General features: G+C 43.4%; 1 protein-coding gene across 22 annotated transcripts in view; it reads left to right on the plus strand.

The window, feature by feature from the left end:
* CACNA1G (calcium voltage-gated channel subunit alpha1 G) overlaps window positions 1-15,632 on the plus strand; it is a 148,032-nt gene that overhangs the window by 108,645 nt on the left and 23,755 nt on the right. For 15 of the 22 annotated variants that reach the window (XM_036394483.2, XM_036394482.1, XM_054516868.1 and 12 more), the window contains 6 exons: window positions 2,004-2,129; window positions 2,720-2,809; window positions 3,371-3,584; window positions 6,030-6,080; window positions 11,838-11,989; window positions 14,366-14,475. In XM_036394483.2, the coding sequence (XP_036250376.1) occupies window positions 2,004-2,129; window positions 2,720-2,809; window positions 3,371-3,584; window positions 6,030-6,080; window positions 11,838-11,989; window positions 14,366-14,475 (743 nt within the window). The remainder of the gene's footprint in view (window positions 1-2,003; window positions 2,130-2,719; window positions 2,810-3,370; window positions 3,585-6,029; window positions 6,081-11,837; window positions 11,990-14,365; window positions 14,476-15,632) is intronic. The other 7 variants (XM_036394464.2, XM_036394467.2, XM_054516867.1 and 4 more) reach the window with 2 other exon arrangements.

Raw genomic sequence — 15,632 nt, forward strand, 5'->3', positions numbered from 1 at the left:
ATCCATAACCACCTCAGCAGCTAGATTGGTTTAGCATTACAGCATAACAACATCCATCCATTATATTGAACAGATTCATAAAACTAAGCATATCCCATAAAACAATCTAACACTTATGAGAAAATTTATGCCAGAAAACAAAACTTGCAGTATGCTCTTTGAATTTCATCCCTGCTAATTGTGATGCTTTCCCCGGTGACTTGCAGCTTTATGTTAAATTGTCATGACTATTGATGTGATTCAGAGGTAGATACAAGCAAGACTGATCCTGTATTCAGGATGCAAAATTCTCAGTGAATATTTATGTCTAATTAGATGTAAGATGAGGCCAGAGCTATTTTCTATAAAAAGATGATCTCTCAAACTTACAGTTAGTTTTTCCATTTAAATATAAGCTGGGGATCAAACTAGATGTTTTTAATCTATTAAAATCCAGGCATCAAAGTTTCTAACAGTGTGTCCTCTAAGCAAAACTGTTTTGATTGTGTGAATGGTCATTAATAAGATAGAAGAAATAGGTGGATAAAGCAAGTCCAGTAAGAAACACTGGGTATTTTCCTTTCAGAAGTGCCCAGCTGTGAAGTACTGACAAGGATCAATGTTTTTACTAATTGAGCTTTGTATTTCCAAACCCTGTCAGGAGCACTGTTACTGCTCCCACCTGAGTGGTATTACAGTCCAGCTCCTGGAGAAGTTATGTTTACAGACAATATACTAGAACCAGTTATTTACCTTCCTGCTTAATTAAAATTTTTCTCTGTGAGGAGTATATCTCCCCAGTCTGCTTTACCACTGATAGTGTTTCTCCATGGAAAGATCAGGGAATACTTACATCCAAAAATTCTATGATTGCGTTGAGCAGTGATTAATTTTGCATGCCTAGAGACCATCTTCCTGCTGTTGACTTCTGAAGGAAACCCATGGAGTAGTGTGTGAATTTATCTTGTTCGCTATTATCTCTACTGTTATTTGTCTAGAACAACGGATCAAACCCCATCAGTGTCTCTACTCAGTATACCCAGGTGGTGTTTTAAGGAGCCTGGAGAGCAGGTTGCCATTTCCCTCCACTTTCCAACAGTAACGTCAATAACTTCTGTCAGCAAATAAAAGTAGATTTGTTGGCTGTCTCCTGGGATTTGATACCATGCATCCTGCTAGCATCAATCACCCTGTCTGAAGCAGTAATCAACCCCTGCCACTTTCTGTTCCATGCGTGGGAAGCACCAGGTCTAGAATTAAGCACATGGAGGCTCCTGTTCCTCATGCAAGTATAAATAAGGAGCTGACTCTCCAGGAATTGCATCCCTCTAGGCATAAACCAAAGGAAATAAGCTCAGGATCAGGTACCCAGCACCATCTGGGCTTGGCTCCTTAAGCTGCGCACAGTGAATAATTTCAGTGACTCTGCAGACTGCAGAGCTTTATGACAGCTGGGGCACAGCACTCAGAATCAGAGAGCAGAGCAGGATTGACAGCAGTCTTGATTCAACACAAACGTCACCCCCAGGGGCTCATCTCCCCTTGGAAGTGTCCCCTTGTGACCTCCATGAGCAGAGATTAGTCCATCACTGGGTCTCTTTGCTGCCACCTTTTCTCTGCTGACAAAGGGCCCCTGTTGGACTTCATTTGTTGTTAACTGGACTGAGAGTCACCAGAGTTGTTCCACATGTGATAAGAAGCCATTAGCTGGTCTGGGCTATTGGTTGGAGCTACACTTGAGCTAAAAAGTGTAGGAGCAAAGGCCTTTAGGTGAGTCTCAGATCATTGAACCAGACAGCTTAATGCATGAGGTGGGTGTCCTAAACGATGTGAAATCATGCATTTTCTCATTAGGTGTGTCTTATACGGGCTGCTCAGTCTTAATAACCTGCATGAATCAGGTCGGTTCCCTAGACAGCTCTGGTTGGCGTGCGCTGTGCGAGAACCCTGGATAAATGCCCATCACCTGCATAGAAATCCTGTGGACTGAACCCTGACACTTCCTCTCTTTGCTTGTTTTGCAGCTTTTCAAAGGCAAGTTTTTTGTGTGCCAGGGGGAGGACACCAGAAACATCACAAATAAATCGGATTGTACAGAAGCAAGCTACAAATGGGTCCGGCACAAGTATAATTTTGATAATCTTGGCCAGGTATTAATAGAACGGTAATCTGCTTCTTTGCTCCTTTACCTCCTTGACTTAAAACCTGTGGCTTATTATCCCGTGGGATTTTCTTACAGGGCACTGCCAGCCACAGTAAATATTCAGTTCACATACACAGCATTCTGTCTCTGTAAATCCCAAAGGCAGTGTTTCCAAGCAGGCATACACTTCTTTTCAGAACAGAACAAGCACATGTGGCTTCATGAATCACTTAATTGCTTCACTGCTACATAACAAACCAAATATATCTTGCAGAAGGGCTTGTCTAATAGAGCTGGACATTTTCAGCCATCTCTGCAACGCAGCCTTTTTTTAGCAGTGTGGTACGAACTAATTAGTTGGGAGCAGTAGAGACCCAGAGGGTGGAAATGAAGCCACTTTTGTCTTCAGCACTGTGGTTTCCGAATTACTGTTCATTGCTGAACCAGGCATTGGCATTGATAGGTTTTGCTGCCAAGAGAAATCTTGGTCATCAAAGTGTCCCATTATCAGGCAGGAAAGGGCAAGGTGGAGTAAGATGTTACAAGTAAAAGAGGTTTAGTGCAACTGTGTCTAACTGTTTTTCCATGCATTTCTAGGCCCTGATGTCTCTCTTTGTCCTGGCCTCCAAGGACGGGTGGGTGGATATCATGTACGATGGCTTGGATGCTGTGGGAGTTGACCAGCAGGTACAGGCTGCAGCAGAGCTGTAGCAAATGACTTGTCAAAAGTCACATATTTTAGCTCTTGCTTTGTGAAGTACTGTGGGCTTCCACAGTCAAATGGGCTTATGAAATTAGGATCCAGTTGGTATTTAATCCAAGTTGTGAGATGTGATGAGTTAGTAAAAAGTCTGGATTTGTACTCAACACTTTCCCTACAGATTTTGCATCATGGTGTTACTCGTGTTAGGAGAAGTGCACCTATCAAAGGATGGTTTGACTTTTTAAGCAGTTTGGTCATTTCAGGAGAAAAGAAGTGCTTTATATATGTAGAGGTTCACAATGAGGGACTTACAGTAGCTGCAAAGGATGCTGCTGTCCTTTTTGCAGAAGAGAGGTGGTGCTTCTGTCCTCAACACACATTTTAGGAGCATTCAGTTAAAATGTCTCAGCAAGCTCTAATTTTCAGGAAGAGCAGAGCAGCCTGCCTGAAAGGGCTATGAGTTCTGTGGATGGCACAGCTGTATCAATTTGTTCCCATTCTTCTTTTTGAGATTCAGTTGAAATTTGCCTTCCTCCACTTTGCAGCCAGTCATGAACTACAATCCATGGATGCTCCTCTACTTCATTTCCTTCTTGCTGATTGTGGCCTTCTTCGTCCTCAACATGTTTGTGGGGGTGGTGGTAGAGAATTTCCACAAGTGTCGGCAGCACCAGGAGGAGGAAGAAGCAAAGAGGCGAGAGGAAAAAAGGCTCCGCCGGCTGGAGAAAAAGAGAAGGAGTAAGGAGAAACAGATGGCTGGTCGGTAGTCTTTCCACATCTTTCTGAGTCCTGCTTGACCTTCCATATAATCCTCTCCTCCCTCCCCTCCCTGCCTCGCATCTGGTGATAATTCTTCTCCCAAAAGCATGTCCAGCTATAAAATTTGCATGAAGGAAATAGTGTCATTTTAGGCTGAACAAGGAGCCAAGGAAGCCTTTTTAATGGCTGCATGATTTGCAATGACCTTCTATTGGGGGTTATTTAAATTAAAAAATAATAATAATCAGGCTTCGAGCTTCTTGGATAGCAGAGCTCAGTGCTACACAAATAGTGACAACTGCAAAGATCAGTAGTGCTGGATGGCATCATAAATCTCAGTCATGAGCACTGTTGCTGATAACTGGATTCACTATTTGGTTTATTACAGTCTCCTATTGCCACAGTGATGTTACCTGTCCCATTTATCAAGCAGGTTTATTTATTGGCACAGTAGCACCACTGCTATTCAAGAATGTAATAAAATAATAGAGCCATCTCGTTCTAGTAATGCTTTAAAACTCCATAGAGAAACATCAATGCATTTGCTTGAGAAATACAGATTAGAAGAAAAAAAAACAACCAGACAAGGAGAGTAACATAACTAACTGATGCAAATTGACCCCAACTCCAAACCAGATGTGCAAGTGTGCAGCCCTGCCTAGAGGAGGCTCTACACGTGAAACGAGGAAAGACCCCACTCTGCCAAAAGTCTTCAAACTGACATTTGTCTCTTAGTCTCTTTTCATTTTAATGTAGGTGAATAATTCAGAAATAAGTTAGCCAGAGGCCACAGATTGGAGGTGCTCTTCTTGCATGCTCTCTCTTCTGACTGAACTTTCTCCATTGCCCTTCCTTGTCCACGGCCTTGCACATTCTCTCCCTGGTCAGTCCGCCTTCTGCTCTCTCCCTGTCCCCTTTCACTTCTCTATCTTTGACAAACTTCAGGACTGTTTAAGAGGCTATCTGATTAGGTGCTTGTTCCCAAACCTGGTGATATTGTCTGTTGTTTTTTTTTTAAATAGCCTAAGAGGTGTTTAATAGTTGTTGCAGGCTTAATCACAGAACCACGTTACCACGGTGCTGCCTCAGCCCCTCTCAGTTCAATATTTCCCCAACCATTTCCTTTGGTCACATCTTTCAGTCCCATGAGCTTCACACGTTACAAAACGTCTTACAAAACAGGATATGTCACACCAGCCCCTGGCCATCAAACTTAGGTTTATGCCAAGAGCCTGTTTCCCTCACTGGCCAGTGTAAAGTAGGAGGCTTCCCTCAAGAGCACTGGAGGACACATTAGACTGTTCTCAGTTAAGTGGGATACAGATGGAAAGAGGTTTTTTTGTTGCATGTTTTTTTGGGTTTTCTTTTTCTCCCTCAAGAAGATGCCTAGGAAGCTCTTTTGCTTAGCTCAAGTTCCCAAGCCCAGTTTAAGGCTGAGTTAGAAAAGGATTTTAAAGGTTGGATAGAACAATTGCTATTTAAAGTTTCTGTTTTGGAATGCTGATATTTCTGTAGGAAAAAAAAAAAAGTTGTTTAAGTATTATTAATTACTTTATTTGTAATGCTAGAGGAACTAGATGAAGAAAAGATGTAAGTCTGGGCAATTTCCCACAGGGAAGGAATCACAAACCATCCTTGGAGATACAGTTATTCATTCAGTGCTATGAAATACCTCATTAAAGAGGCAATAAACAGATACTTTACTGAGGATCAAATATTGCTGAGTATTCAATTGCCATAAAAACCTTTCAAGAGTAAAGTACGAATTCCTCCAAATCACTTCAGAACAGTTTTCCCAATCCATGCTCAGCAAAACATTAGTTTTAATTGATTGTGTCCAGCTTTCCCCTCAGAGGCAACAGATGTCATTGCTTAACTTTGTTCTGCACAGTGGGAACTTGCAGACGAAACCATGACTAGGGCTGGAATTGTGCCAGCAACTGCATGGGGATTCCTTTCAGCTGGGCTTCCTCAGTGACCCCAGATGCCCAAACCAGCCTAGGGTTGTCAAATACAGATAGACATTGACATCTGACTGGTGGCAAAAATAACGATCATTTTTGGTTGTAGAGTCTTCCAATGCATTTATCCAATCAGGCGTCTGAAAACTGGGGAAGCGTGTGAGATCTGAGATGTGGGCAGGTGCAGAAGTGGTCACTGTGAGGTATTGCTGTCCCAGCAGGAAGTGTCCCAGATGGTCCTTCAGCAGTGTCTTCAGCATCGACTGAGGGGGTTCTTGGGGATGTCTTGGGCTTCCACAAGAGGGAGAAGCACAAGAGCTCTTCCTTTTTCACATATACCTGAGCCCACCCTCCACGAGGCACAAGGATCCCACAAGGAAACACTCCTGGCAGAGGCAACGGAGAGCCATAGGAACCTCCACAGGGGGTTGGGGAGTCTTGCTGTGTGTCCTGCTGGGTGATTAATGCCGTTTCATTCTTTTAGATCTAATGCTGGATGATGTATTAATGGAGAGCTCAGCCAGTGCAGTGCAAGGTACTGGGAAGCTGGCACGTCTCGTCCCTCTGAATGGCAGTGCTGTGTCACTAACGGTTGGCCACCGCGGCTGAGGCATCCCACTAAACCATGTGTGTGGTGCAAAGCTCGTTTGCTTCCTTCATGGCACACGCATCTCATCCTGAGTTGCAGGTCTGCAGACCTGCCTCAGCTGACACTTGCAAACCCTTAATTTACTCCTTGATCATCTTACGTTATTCAGTATTTTTTTTCCCCTCTGGTTTTCATTAAGACACTGTCAGACTTTTCATGGCTTTTTTTTTTTTTTTTTTATTTTTTGGTCCTTTTAGCTTTTTTTTTTCTGAAGAGAATAATGACTGGACTGTGAAAATGGGTCCTCTACTGTTGACTTTAGCTTTCCAACAACCAGCTTAGGAGTCTGAATGATTTTCAGGTGTGTGTCTTTGGAAAGCTTAGGGAGGATATTTCATTATTTCTTCAGCCCTTGCTTATTGCTCTACAAACACTGTACTCCAGGGAGTGGTTTTTTTCAGCAGGGTAAAATTCAGTATAGGGCAGAGCTTTAGTGCTTCAGCAGGGAACTCAACCCCACACCAATCCCCGCTGTGGACACAGGATTTAGTCATTGTGCTGCCCAGTGTGTAAATTCTGTGCATTGATTAAGAGTTGCTCAATCTATTAAGCATTTTGTAAATTAAAAGAAATAAAGATATGACCTCAAAGCCTTTTCAGGTGCTGATGGAGATGGACCAGCTGGGCTCAACACTAATGGGGTCTGAGCTGTCCCTTTTGACCCACAGCTTGCTCACACTTCCCTTTCCCAGCCTCCTTCTCAGGATCATGCTCAGGGCTGCAAATCCATCCCTTGCTCTTTTTACTTTTAGGAGAAGCTTTGATCTGGAAAGCATTTTGTTTAATTCATAACTTAAGAATATTAGCCTGAATATTTAAAGAGGCACCAACATAAAAACAAATATAGCTGTAATTTTTGACAAAAATAATACACTACAAAAATTGTGCCATTAAAACTCTCACCTGTGCACAGGCTGCCACTGCTGGCAGCCTGTGAGAGATGGGTGCAGGGCTCCATCCATCTCTCTTAGATTCCAGGAAGCTTTGATTAAATAAAAATTGGCTTTCACTGCAGAGATAACTCAAGGAGACAGAGATTCTACCTTGTATTTCTAAGGCCTTGTTGGAAGTTATCACAACATGCTTTAATAAATCCTGAATCTCCTTCCCATGCCATTCCTGATATTTATATTTCTTTGCTGTCTTTCTTGCTGCTCTTGCTGGGCCTCTTGGCCTCTCCTGTGAAATGGGGGCAGCATGAGGGAGGGGCTCTCACTGGGTTTGGTGATCTGGTTATTTTTTCTTCTTTTTGCTTGATTGTGACTCCTCTTCTGGTCCTACAGAGTTGCATCAAGGCTGTCTTATTTTATGTTATTTTTAAAACACTGAACTCATTCCAAACCCCTCCATTATTCCTTGCAGGCTCAGAAAGTCTCTTAGCGTTTGCCCTTAAGATGTGTACAATTGTCAGATCTGTGCTGTGTGTTTCCTTTTGCTGTCTTTTCTCTGGATCCGGTGGTAGTGAATGTGCCATGCTGCTCTGCAGGCAATAACATGAGGAAATAGAAGGGTTTTATTTCTGAACCTGACTGGTGGGAATTTAGGGAATGAGTTCCCGGGTGCAGTAGATGAACTTCCTGTGGTTCAGTGAGGAATCTGGAGTTGTGACCCAAAGCTTGCCCACATCTTGGCACTTTCAGAGGGCGTCTTTTCTCTTTCTGTGAAGACAAGATGATATTGTGTGTGTGCGTGTGTGCTGCTGCCTGGTGCTTAGTGAAATATTTTATAATTTTATTTTTTCCTTTATTTTTTCTCCAAGTCTACATTCTATCACAACTGGAATCTTTGCAGTGGAAATAATTTATCATTTTCCATTTCACTTTTTTTTTTTTAAATAAATCCATTCAGTACAATAAAAGCCAAGTAAAACTCTGTGTTTAAATAAAACAAGTTCCTTCAGTGCAAACTACTTTTTAACCTAATAATATTCTTGATACATTTTGTAAATCCAGCTGCGTCATGGGCTCAAGTGCTCACTGGTTTGCCACTGTCCTCCAGATACTCAAACCTGCAAAGCAGTTAATTCCCTTATTATAGGAGAAGGAAGAAGCTGAAGGAGACAGTAATGGAATTGTCCCACTCTTGTGAATTCCAATTTCCCGTGCCCACGCACCTCCAGCTCAAAGTCACCTCAGGGAAAGTGGCAATTTCTCTCTTGACAGGGCTATATTAGGAGGCAGATGCTCCTTGGAGATATTTTGGAGCTGCATGCTCAGCTTGATTCCCCCCCAAAAATGCAGTTAATGGGAAGAAAGTGGCCTCAGTCCCACTCCCTGCTGTGCTGGCAGAGACCAGCTGAGCCCTGGGAGATTCTGGGAGTGGCACTGCCCAGCAAAACAGGGGTGCCCCAGTGCTGCTCTGCTGGGCACTGGTGATGTTTCACAGGTGACATCCCACCGCCATCAGAAAAATGGAGTACAGGGTTTGGTGCCCCAAACCCAGTCTGGGATCACTGAACTCCAAGGGCACCTTGCCAGGGAAAAGTTAGACAGGGATTAGGAATGGGAAATATTTATCCTGCAACAGCAATGATCATTTCCTTTCTAGCCAAACAGGAGGGAACAGTGGTGAGTTCCCAGACCATGTCAAGGGGATCAATAATAATCCTAGAGCTTGATGCCAAGAGTTGAGTACTGAAGCTTGGGATACAACCTAAGTTGAGAGCCCATAGAAGTGATGAGCTAAAGCTAGTGCACCCCACTCCAGGCACTGCTTCCCATGCCAGCACAGTCAGGACCACCATCAGCCCCAGGAGGAAGGGGTAGCTGGGACTTGCTCAGACCACCTCCCAGCTGGCTGCAACATCCCCTTCCTACCTGGGTTAGGAGGAGATCTCTCAGGATCCACGGTCTAAGCCAAGTTTATCCTGTGGAATGATCTCCAGATTTGGCCCACTTCTCCCTCTGCCTTGGCCCCCAGCCCTGGTGAAGCAGCTTGATTTACACCTTGTTTACCAGCCTGATGTCTCGTAGTGGGCTTTTGCTGTATTTCCACATCTTTTCTCATTCTGCCAATTCCTCTTTGTTAGTTTGCTCTCTGCCTTTCTTTAACACCATATGTGCCTGGAAGCCACATTAACCTTTCCAGTAATAACCAAGACTAACCCAGAGCTCTTGTTGTTCTTGACACAGTGTATTGTAACGGTACAGTAATGTGGTCTTGTGTTAGTTGTGAAGTTCACCACCTGAAGTTTAACAGATGTCTGTATTTCCCAAGATGTTGGTATTGTTAAGCTCTTTATTGCAATAATTACAAATGGCACTGTGTCATAGGAGGCAGGGGCTTTGCAGAGGGGGAATTATACCATATCTATCCCAAATTCTCTGCAGAACTCTGCAGGGTCAAGTTAAAGAAATGGTATTTTCACAATGGTAAAAACTGGTTTATCTGTTCAGAAAGTTCCCTGCTTACCTAGACACAGTGGGAATTTATCCCTAGCCCTCAGGCAGCATGTTAGCCTGTGTGTGGGAGCATCCGTATGGCACCAAGATGCATGGCTGACATGGGGACACTGGGGTAGCGAGTGGTGACATAATTTGTAAGCATGGGTTGCCAAATCTCCTCTTAACAAAGTTAATGGAGAAGGATGGAACATTTATCACTGGGAATTTTCCAAGGCTGCCAGGGTGTCTGTGAGACCAGCATCTAGAGAGGGTTGGCTGTGGAGACCTGGGTGCTGGGCAAGGTGAACAGATATGGTGGGAGAGGAGGTGCAAAGGGGAAAAGCCTTTGCAGATATCTGAACAATTAGCAACCCTGCTTATAAGGTCATGCACTGGCTAATCCAGGTGCAGGAGCCCTGCACAGGGAACATTTACAACCTCTCTCTAAATCCTCTCTCTGTTCTAACAGCATTGGTGCTATTCTGTAGGATTTGGAATTATCTGTCAGTCAAAGCTGAGAAAAAAAAATTAAATTCCAGTGTCATTATTCATAAGCAAATCCATTGCAGGAAAAGGTAGAAACGTTGACATTTTTCTTTTTGAATGTGAATTATACATAAATGTAGAAGAAGTAAGTGATCCAATTACGATGGTGTTTCTTTCCGAGATGATAAGTTGGTTCATAAAAATAGGTCCTATTCCTAACCTAATTGTATTCAAACATTTTGGTTAATTTGCTAGTCATAATTTAGCATAATGTGATCGAGATATCTTGACTTTATGGAGATTTATACAGATTCTGAGATATCTGACAAAGTCTTATGAGTGAGTCAGCAGCTACTAGTCTGCTTTTTTTCATAAGCACTCAATAGATTCAGCATGAAAATTAATTTCATAGACCTTTTCATCAATACTGTGCTTTAGCACTCAGGTGCAGATCACCTAAAGCCCACTGCAGATCAGAAAGTGAATATTAATACTGTCTTTCATTTGATGACAGAATTTTGGGCCTTCCAAACCCCTACAGAATAAAACTGCTGAGTGTTTTTTCCCCTTTGGTCCCTGGGCTGGTAGGGAAAGGTCTGTCTCTACAGAAAAAAACAAAACTGATTTTTCAGGATCCTGCTATGAGGCAGGGAGCACATGAAACCTTTAAATCTATGGACTTGATTGCATTGTCATTGGCTATTGACAAAGTGAGCTCTATTTCCAGGCAAAATACAATCTTCTAAAATTAGTATTCCCCTAGGGCAACCCAAACCTGTGCTTCCTGGCATCATTTTTGCCAAAGTTTTTTCTTGGACTATCGAACTGTACATTTGCTCTGGAGCACTAAATATCAACTGTGCAATTCTTACAGCTCAATAATTTTCATAACCAGTTGATCATCTAATTATGAGGGTAATATTATACTCTGACATTTTCAAGACAGCCCTTTCCACATCAATCTACATTATAATGCCTCCTTGAAAATTGTACTGAATTATATACTCAGCCTTGGCATTTCCTCATTAGATATTAGGTGAGTAAATGAGTTTATCTCTAGGAACATTTGGGGTCTAAAGTCCATGTGTCATCCCTGAGGCAGCCAAACATGGGATGCAGTTGGACAGTGCAGTCTGCGTTTTGATAATCTTGTCAAAATGGAGGACTGTTATTTTCTGATCACTAAGGCTCATTGATCAGTTTTCCTTGGTATTTTTATGGACCATTTTTCTGACAGCCAAGGTGTTGAATTCTGTTGTCTCTACAGTTTATTGCAAAGAACATCATATGCTTGCACTCTTTCTCTTTCAAAGACCACCACATACTCAATGGCCTGTGGTTTTAGGCAATTGTTAGTAAAATCTGTCCCTAGCAAATGACCATTAATTGGGCTTTCTAATGCTTTGGGGACTTTTAAGATCAACAGAACAAAAATCATTATTTTAATTTAAATTTAACTTAAATTTCCCTACAGAGAAAAATTCTTTTTAGCAGCACACTAGTCTCAGCTCACCTCATTCCTGATCCCTGATACAAGGCTGAGTATAGAGCATGTCCCACTGAAAATATTTAATGGATGTAAGATGACGAGAGCCCTGCTGCATATTAAAAATGGTAACATGCCAGCAAGGAAAAAAGGAAATAAAAAAGACAGTATTTTGCTGTGATTGGTCTAGAATTTATCATCTCTGGAGTTGGAGAGTGAGGGTGCATTGACTTGAGAAAGATGCAGAGAAATCCCTTGATTTGCCTCTCACTCTCCTCCCCGCTGCAGAAGCTCAGTGTAAGCCCTACTACTCGGATTACTCCCATTTCCGCCTCCTGATTCACCAGATGTGCACCAGCCACTACTTGGATCTGTTCATCACCGGCGTCATTGGCCTCAATGTCATCACCATGGCCATGGAGCACTACCAGCAGCCAAAGGTACTGGGATAGCCCGGGAGGGACAGACAGGGGGGATGTGCAGAGCTGTGCTGGGATGTGCTGTTGGGCAGGGTTAACGCCAGGTTTGCTGTCAGATGTCCACCTTTGCCAGTGGAGTGTAGCCATCCTACAAGTGGCCCCCAGCTCAATCCAGGGCTTTTGGTACAAGGATCCCATTGCACCTCTCCCTTCTAGTTAAGTGCAAACTGACCACTTTGAAAATGGAACTGGGAGTGGGTTTGCTTGCTTTGCTGGATTTGATCATGATTGATATCTTCCATTTTACTCAGGTTTTACACCCACCCTCTCCCCCTGCCACCCTCCCCCCCTCAAAGAAAAAAAAAAGAAAAGAGAAAAAGGAAAAAGGAAAAAGAATAGAAGAATTTGGGAAATGGGGTTTTTTTTTGCAAAGTTTCTTCTAAATCCCCAGTGTCACATAGAACCTAGTTTTCACAGGAATTGGATTCCATGCTGGTCTTTAAAATGCATTTTAATATGTTAGGGTGCTTAATTCCTGGGTCTTTGTCATACTGTGAAAATAAAAACAGCCTGTCCGGAGATGTCAAGTCTTTTCTGCATAAGAATGAAAGGGAAATAGCTGCCTTTGCCACATAACTTGTACTTAATTTTATTAGCGACATTCAGAATGAATAAATATAACACACAATAGGAGGAAACATTCTTTAAAATTAGACAGGATGTGAATATTTAATATAAAAAAAAACCCAAACAACTAAAACATGTAAATGACAGGGGCAGGGGGAAATATTCTCTACTCTATCATAAGCCAAAAGTTAAAGGGAGCTAGCCCAATTTATTTTTTCTGTCCAGGTGATCTTTATATACTCTGGAAGGCTCATTGCATAGTTCAGTTATTAGATGATGAAGCAGGTTGTTGGCGAAGGAGTCTGGGCTGGAGTCATTCTAGAGCACGTGTCTTACCGCAGTCGCTTTGCAGCTGCATTTTCCTTTGTATTATAGAAATGTTGGGCAGGCTTTTGTTTTTCTTTTTCTTCGGAAAAATAACATTTTGTCTCTAAGCCTCTGTTATGCAGTGTCTGGGTAGTAAGTGTAAGCTTGGGTTGTGCTGGGATGACAGCATGGTCAGAGTCATACACATGCTTGAGTCCTGCTGAATTGGGTCATGGAAATCCTTCTAGTCTGGATGATGGATGGCTGGGATCCTGAAGATATTTGAAGCCAAATGTACCAAAGAGATTTATATCCAAACTAGTGATTTCTTGGTGCTGAAAGGGGTTTGTTTTTGGATATAGCAGGATGCCCTGGGGATGACACCCCAGATGGAGATGCTGCAGCTCCTGGAGAGGAGGGGATGCTGCAGTGTGCAGAGAGGTGGCTTGAGTAAAGAGCTGCTGAGCAAAATCTGCTTCTGCCAGCTAAATGTGCTCATTTGCTGCAGAGCCCAAGTGCCCTGCAGTATGGCAGGGAGGCTTGCTCAGAGCCACAGCTTCCTTTGGCAGCTGGGCTTGTGCTGCTTGGTCACATGAGGTGATTTTTGTCCATGGATGATGAAGCTAAACTGTAGCACAAAGGCAGAGTACATGACTTAAACTCCTTCTGCTATGATTTCTCCCACTCAGGGATCGGTAAATGTTGGGTTTGGTCTGTGAGCACATCTCCCCTGTTCCCTAACACTGCCATGGACATTGTTATTACCATCCTGTTTGCCAGCAGGGAGAAATTCAATGCACATTACTTAAGAGGCTGTGAAGGATGCTGCTACCACAGTGTTCTGTCATGAGTGAGGCTTTTGGGGATGAAATCACTTCTGATGTAGCTTGATGCCTGACTGTACAAGAGTTGTCCCAGCCAGGATGCACTTGGATTAAACACCAGACTGACTTCTTGCAGAGGGAAGGGGGGCAGAGGAAAATGCAAGGCACTTGCTTGCCCTGGCATGTCATCCCTCTGTTGTGCTCCTTGCCAAAAGCTCAAGGTGAGAAGTAATAGCAGGCTGTCACCAAGGAGCCATTTGGCCAGCACTTGCACAAATGGACAAGTGGGATGAAATTCAGCTCTCTGACAAAAGCACAAGAGGTCTTGTGCTGCTGAGACCAGCAAATGCAGCAGCTCTTTCTGCACACCCCAGCAATCCCAGCTGAGGCTGTGCTGCTGCTAGGGGAGTGAGTTGTGCCTTGGGCCTATGTCAGCCCCTCCTGAGATTCTATCACCAGGCAGCAAGTGTACTCCATGAATACCTGGGGCTTTTCCCTGGAACATTTTTCATCAGAGAGAGCTCATGTTTGAAGACGTTTAACTGTAATGGGTAACTGATGACACGAGAGTCAGGTTTGGAGGCAGCAAAGCACCTCTGCAGAACTAACATCTAACCCCAGTCCTGTGTCCACATCCCAGGTTCTTGACGAAGCCCTGAAGATTTGCAATTATATCTTCACCGTTATCTTTGTCATGGAATCTGTTTTCAAGCTTATTGCCTTTGGATTTCGCCGGTTCTTCCAAGACAGGTAACAAAAGATCATTGTAATCACAAGGTGAGCAGCAGGCTCTGTGGAGAGCTGCCCACATTCCATGTCCTGAATTCCCATGCTCTGGCCCATACTGTGAGTCTGATATGTATGAAGGCTTTTTGGAGTGACTGGTTGAAGGCTGGGTAGGAGGAGACATGGGATGTAAGCTAGAGGATGGATTATGCAGGCCAAGGAGTGGGATTGCACCATTTTGGCCCTTGGGAGCAGATGAAGGAGGGACAGATCTCCACAAAGCAGCCAGTTCTCATGCCAGTTGCGTGTCCATATAATCAAGTGAACCTGCTGAAGTGACAAAATTTATGTAAGAGGAAGAATCTATCCCTGAGTGAACACGAAAGATAGGACCTTGTCATGGTTTGACACTGGCACAATGCCAGTGCCCCCATGAAGATACTCTCTCTTTGGTAGCTGCTGTGAGATGTGACCAGGAATAAGCAAAGCAGGCTCTTACTTAGGAAAGAAAAGAAAACAGAACTTTATTAACTACTCTACAACTACAAATAAAAAGGAACACACACACAGGGAAAATGAAAACCTCACAAATGCATTTCCTCCTCTCCCCACTAAATTTCTAACACAATACATTTATTCTTCAAATCACCAACTCTCGGTCTAGCACCACTTTTTAGACAATCAATCTTCAGTTCATCAAGAGGAGAGGAGTCTTTCTTGTACCATGGGCTTCTCCTGGAAACACAGTTGAAGCTTCGTGTGTTTCTGTGTCACTCGTGGCACCGCCCGGAGTACATCTGCTGTCGTGACCTCTTCCTTTTCATGTCCAGTGCTCTCACCACTGAACATGGACCAGAACTGCTTCTAGGGTTGTCTTTTTAAGGATGCTCTGTCCCGATCCAAAAAAGGCACAGTCTCTCCTTTGGGACACCTGTCCCCCCCATATTTTTTCACCCCCTGAGGCCGAGGAGCACCAACACTGAACCTTCTTGGTTCTGTGGCCATTGCCTCCCCCTAGAATGCAGTCTCTGTGTCACAAGGAACATAGTTCTGTCTATGGCTATACAAAAAGAGTCCAGCAAAAGCCACTCTATCATCTCTTCCCACTAAGATTCTTCTCTACTCTTCTACTATCTCTCGCTCGCCCAGACCTCTCTCACACTTGCACATTTCCTTCTTCA

Source organism: Molothrus ater, chromosome 19, assembly GCF_012460135.2.
Source record: "Molothrus ater isolate BHLD 08-10-18 breed brown headed cowbird chromosome 19, BPBGC_Mater_1.1, whole genome shotgun sequence".
In the NCBI taxonomy this organism is placed as follows: Eukaryota; Metazoa; Chordata; class Aves; order Passeriformes; family Icteridae; genus Molothrus; species Molothrus ater.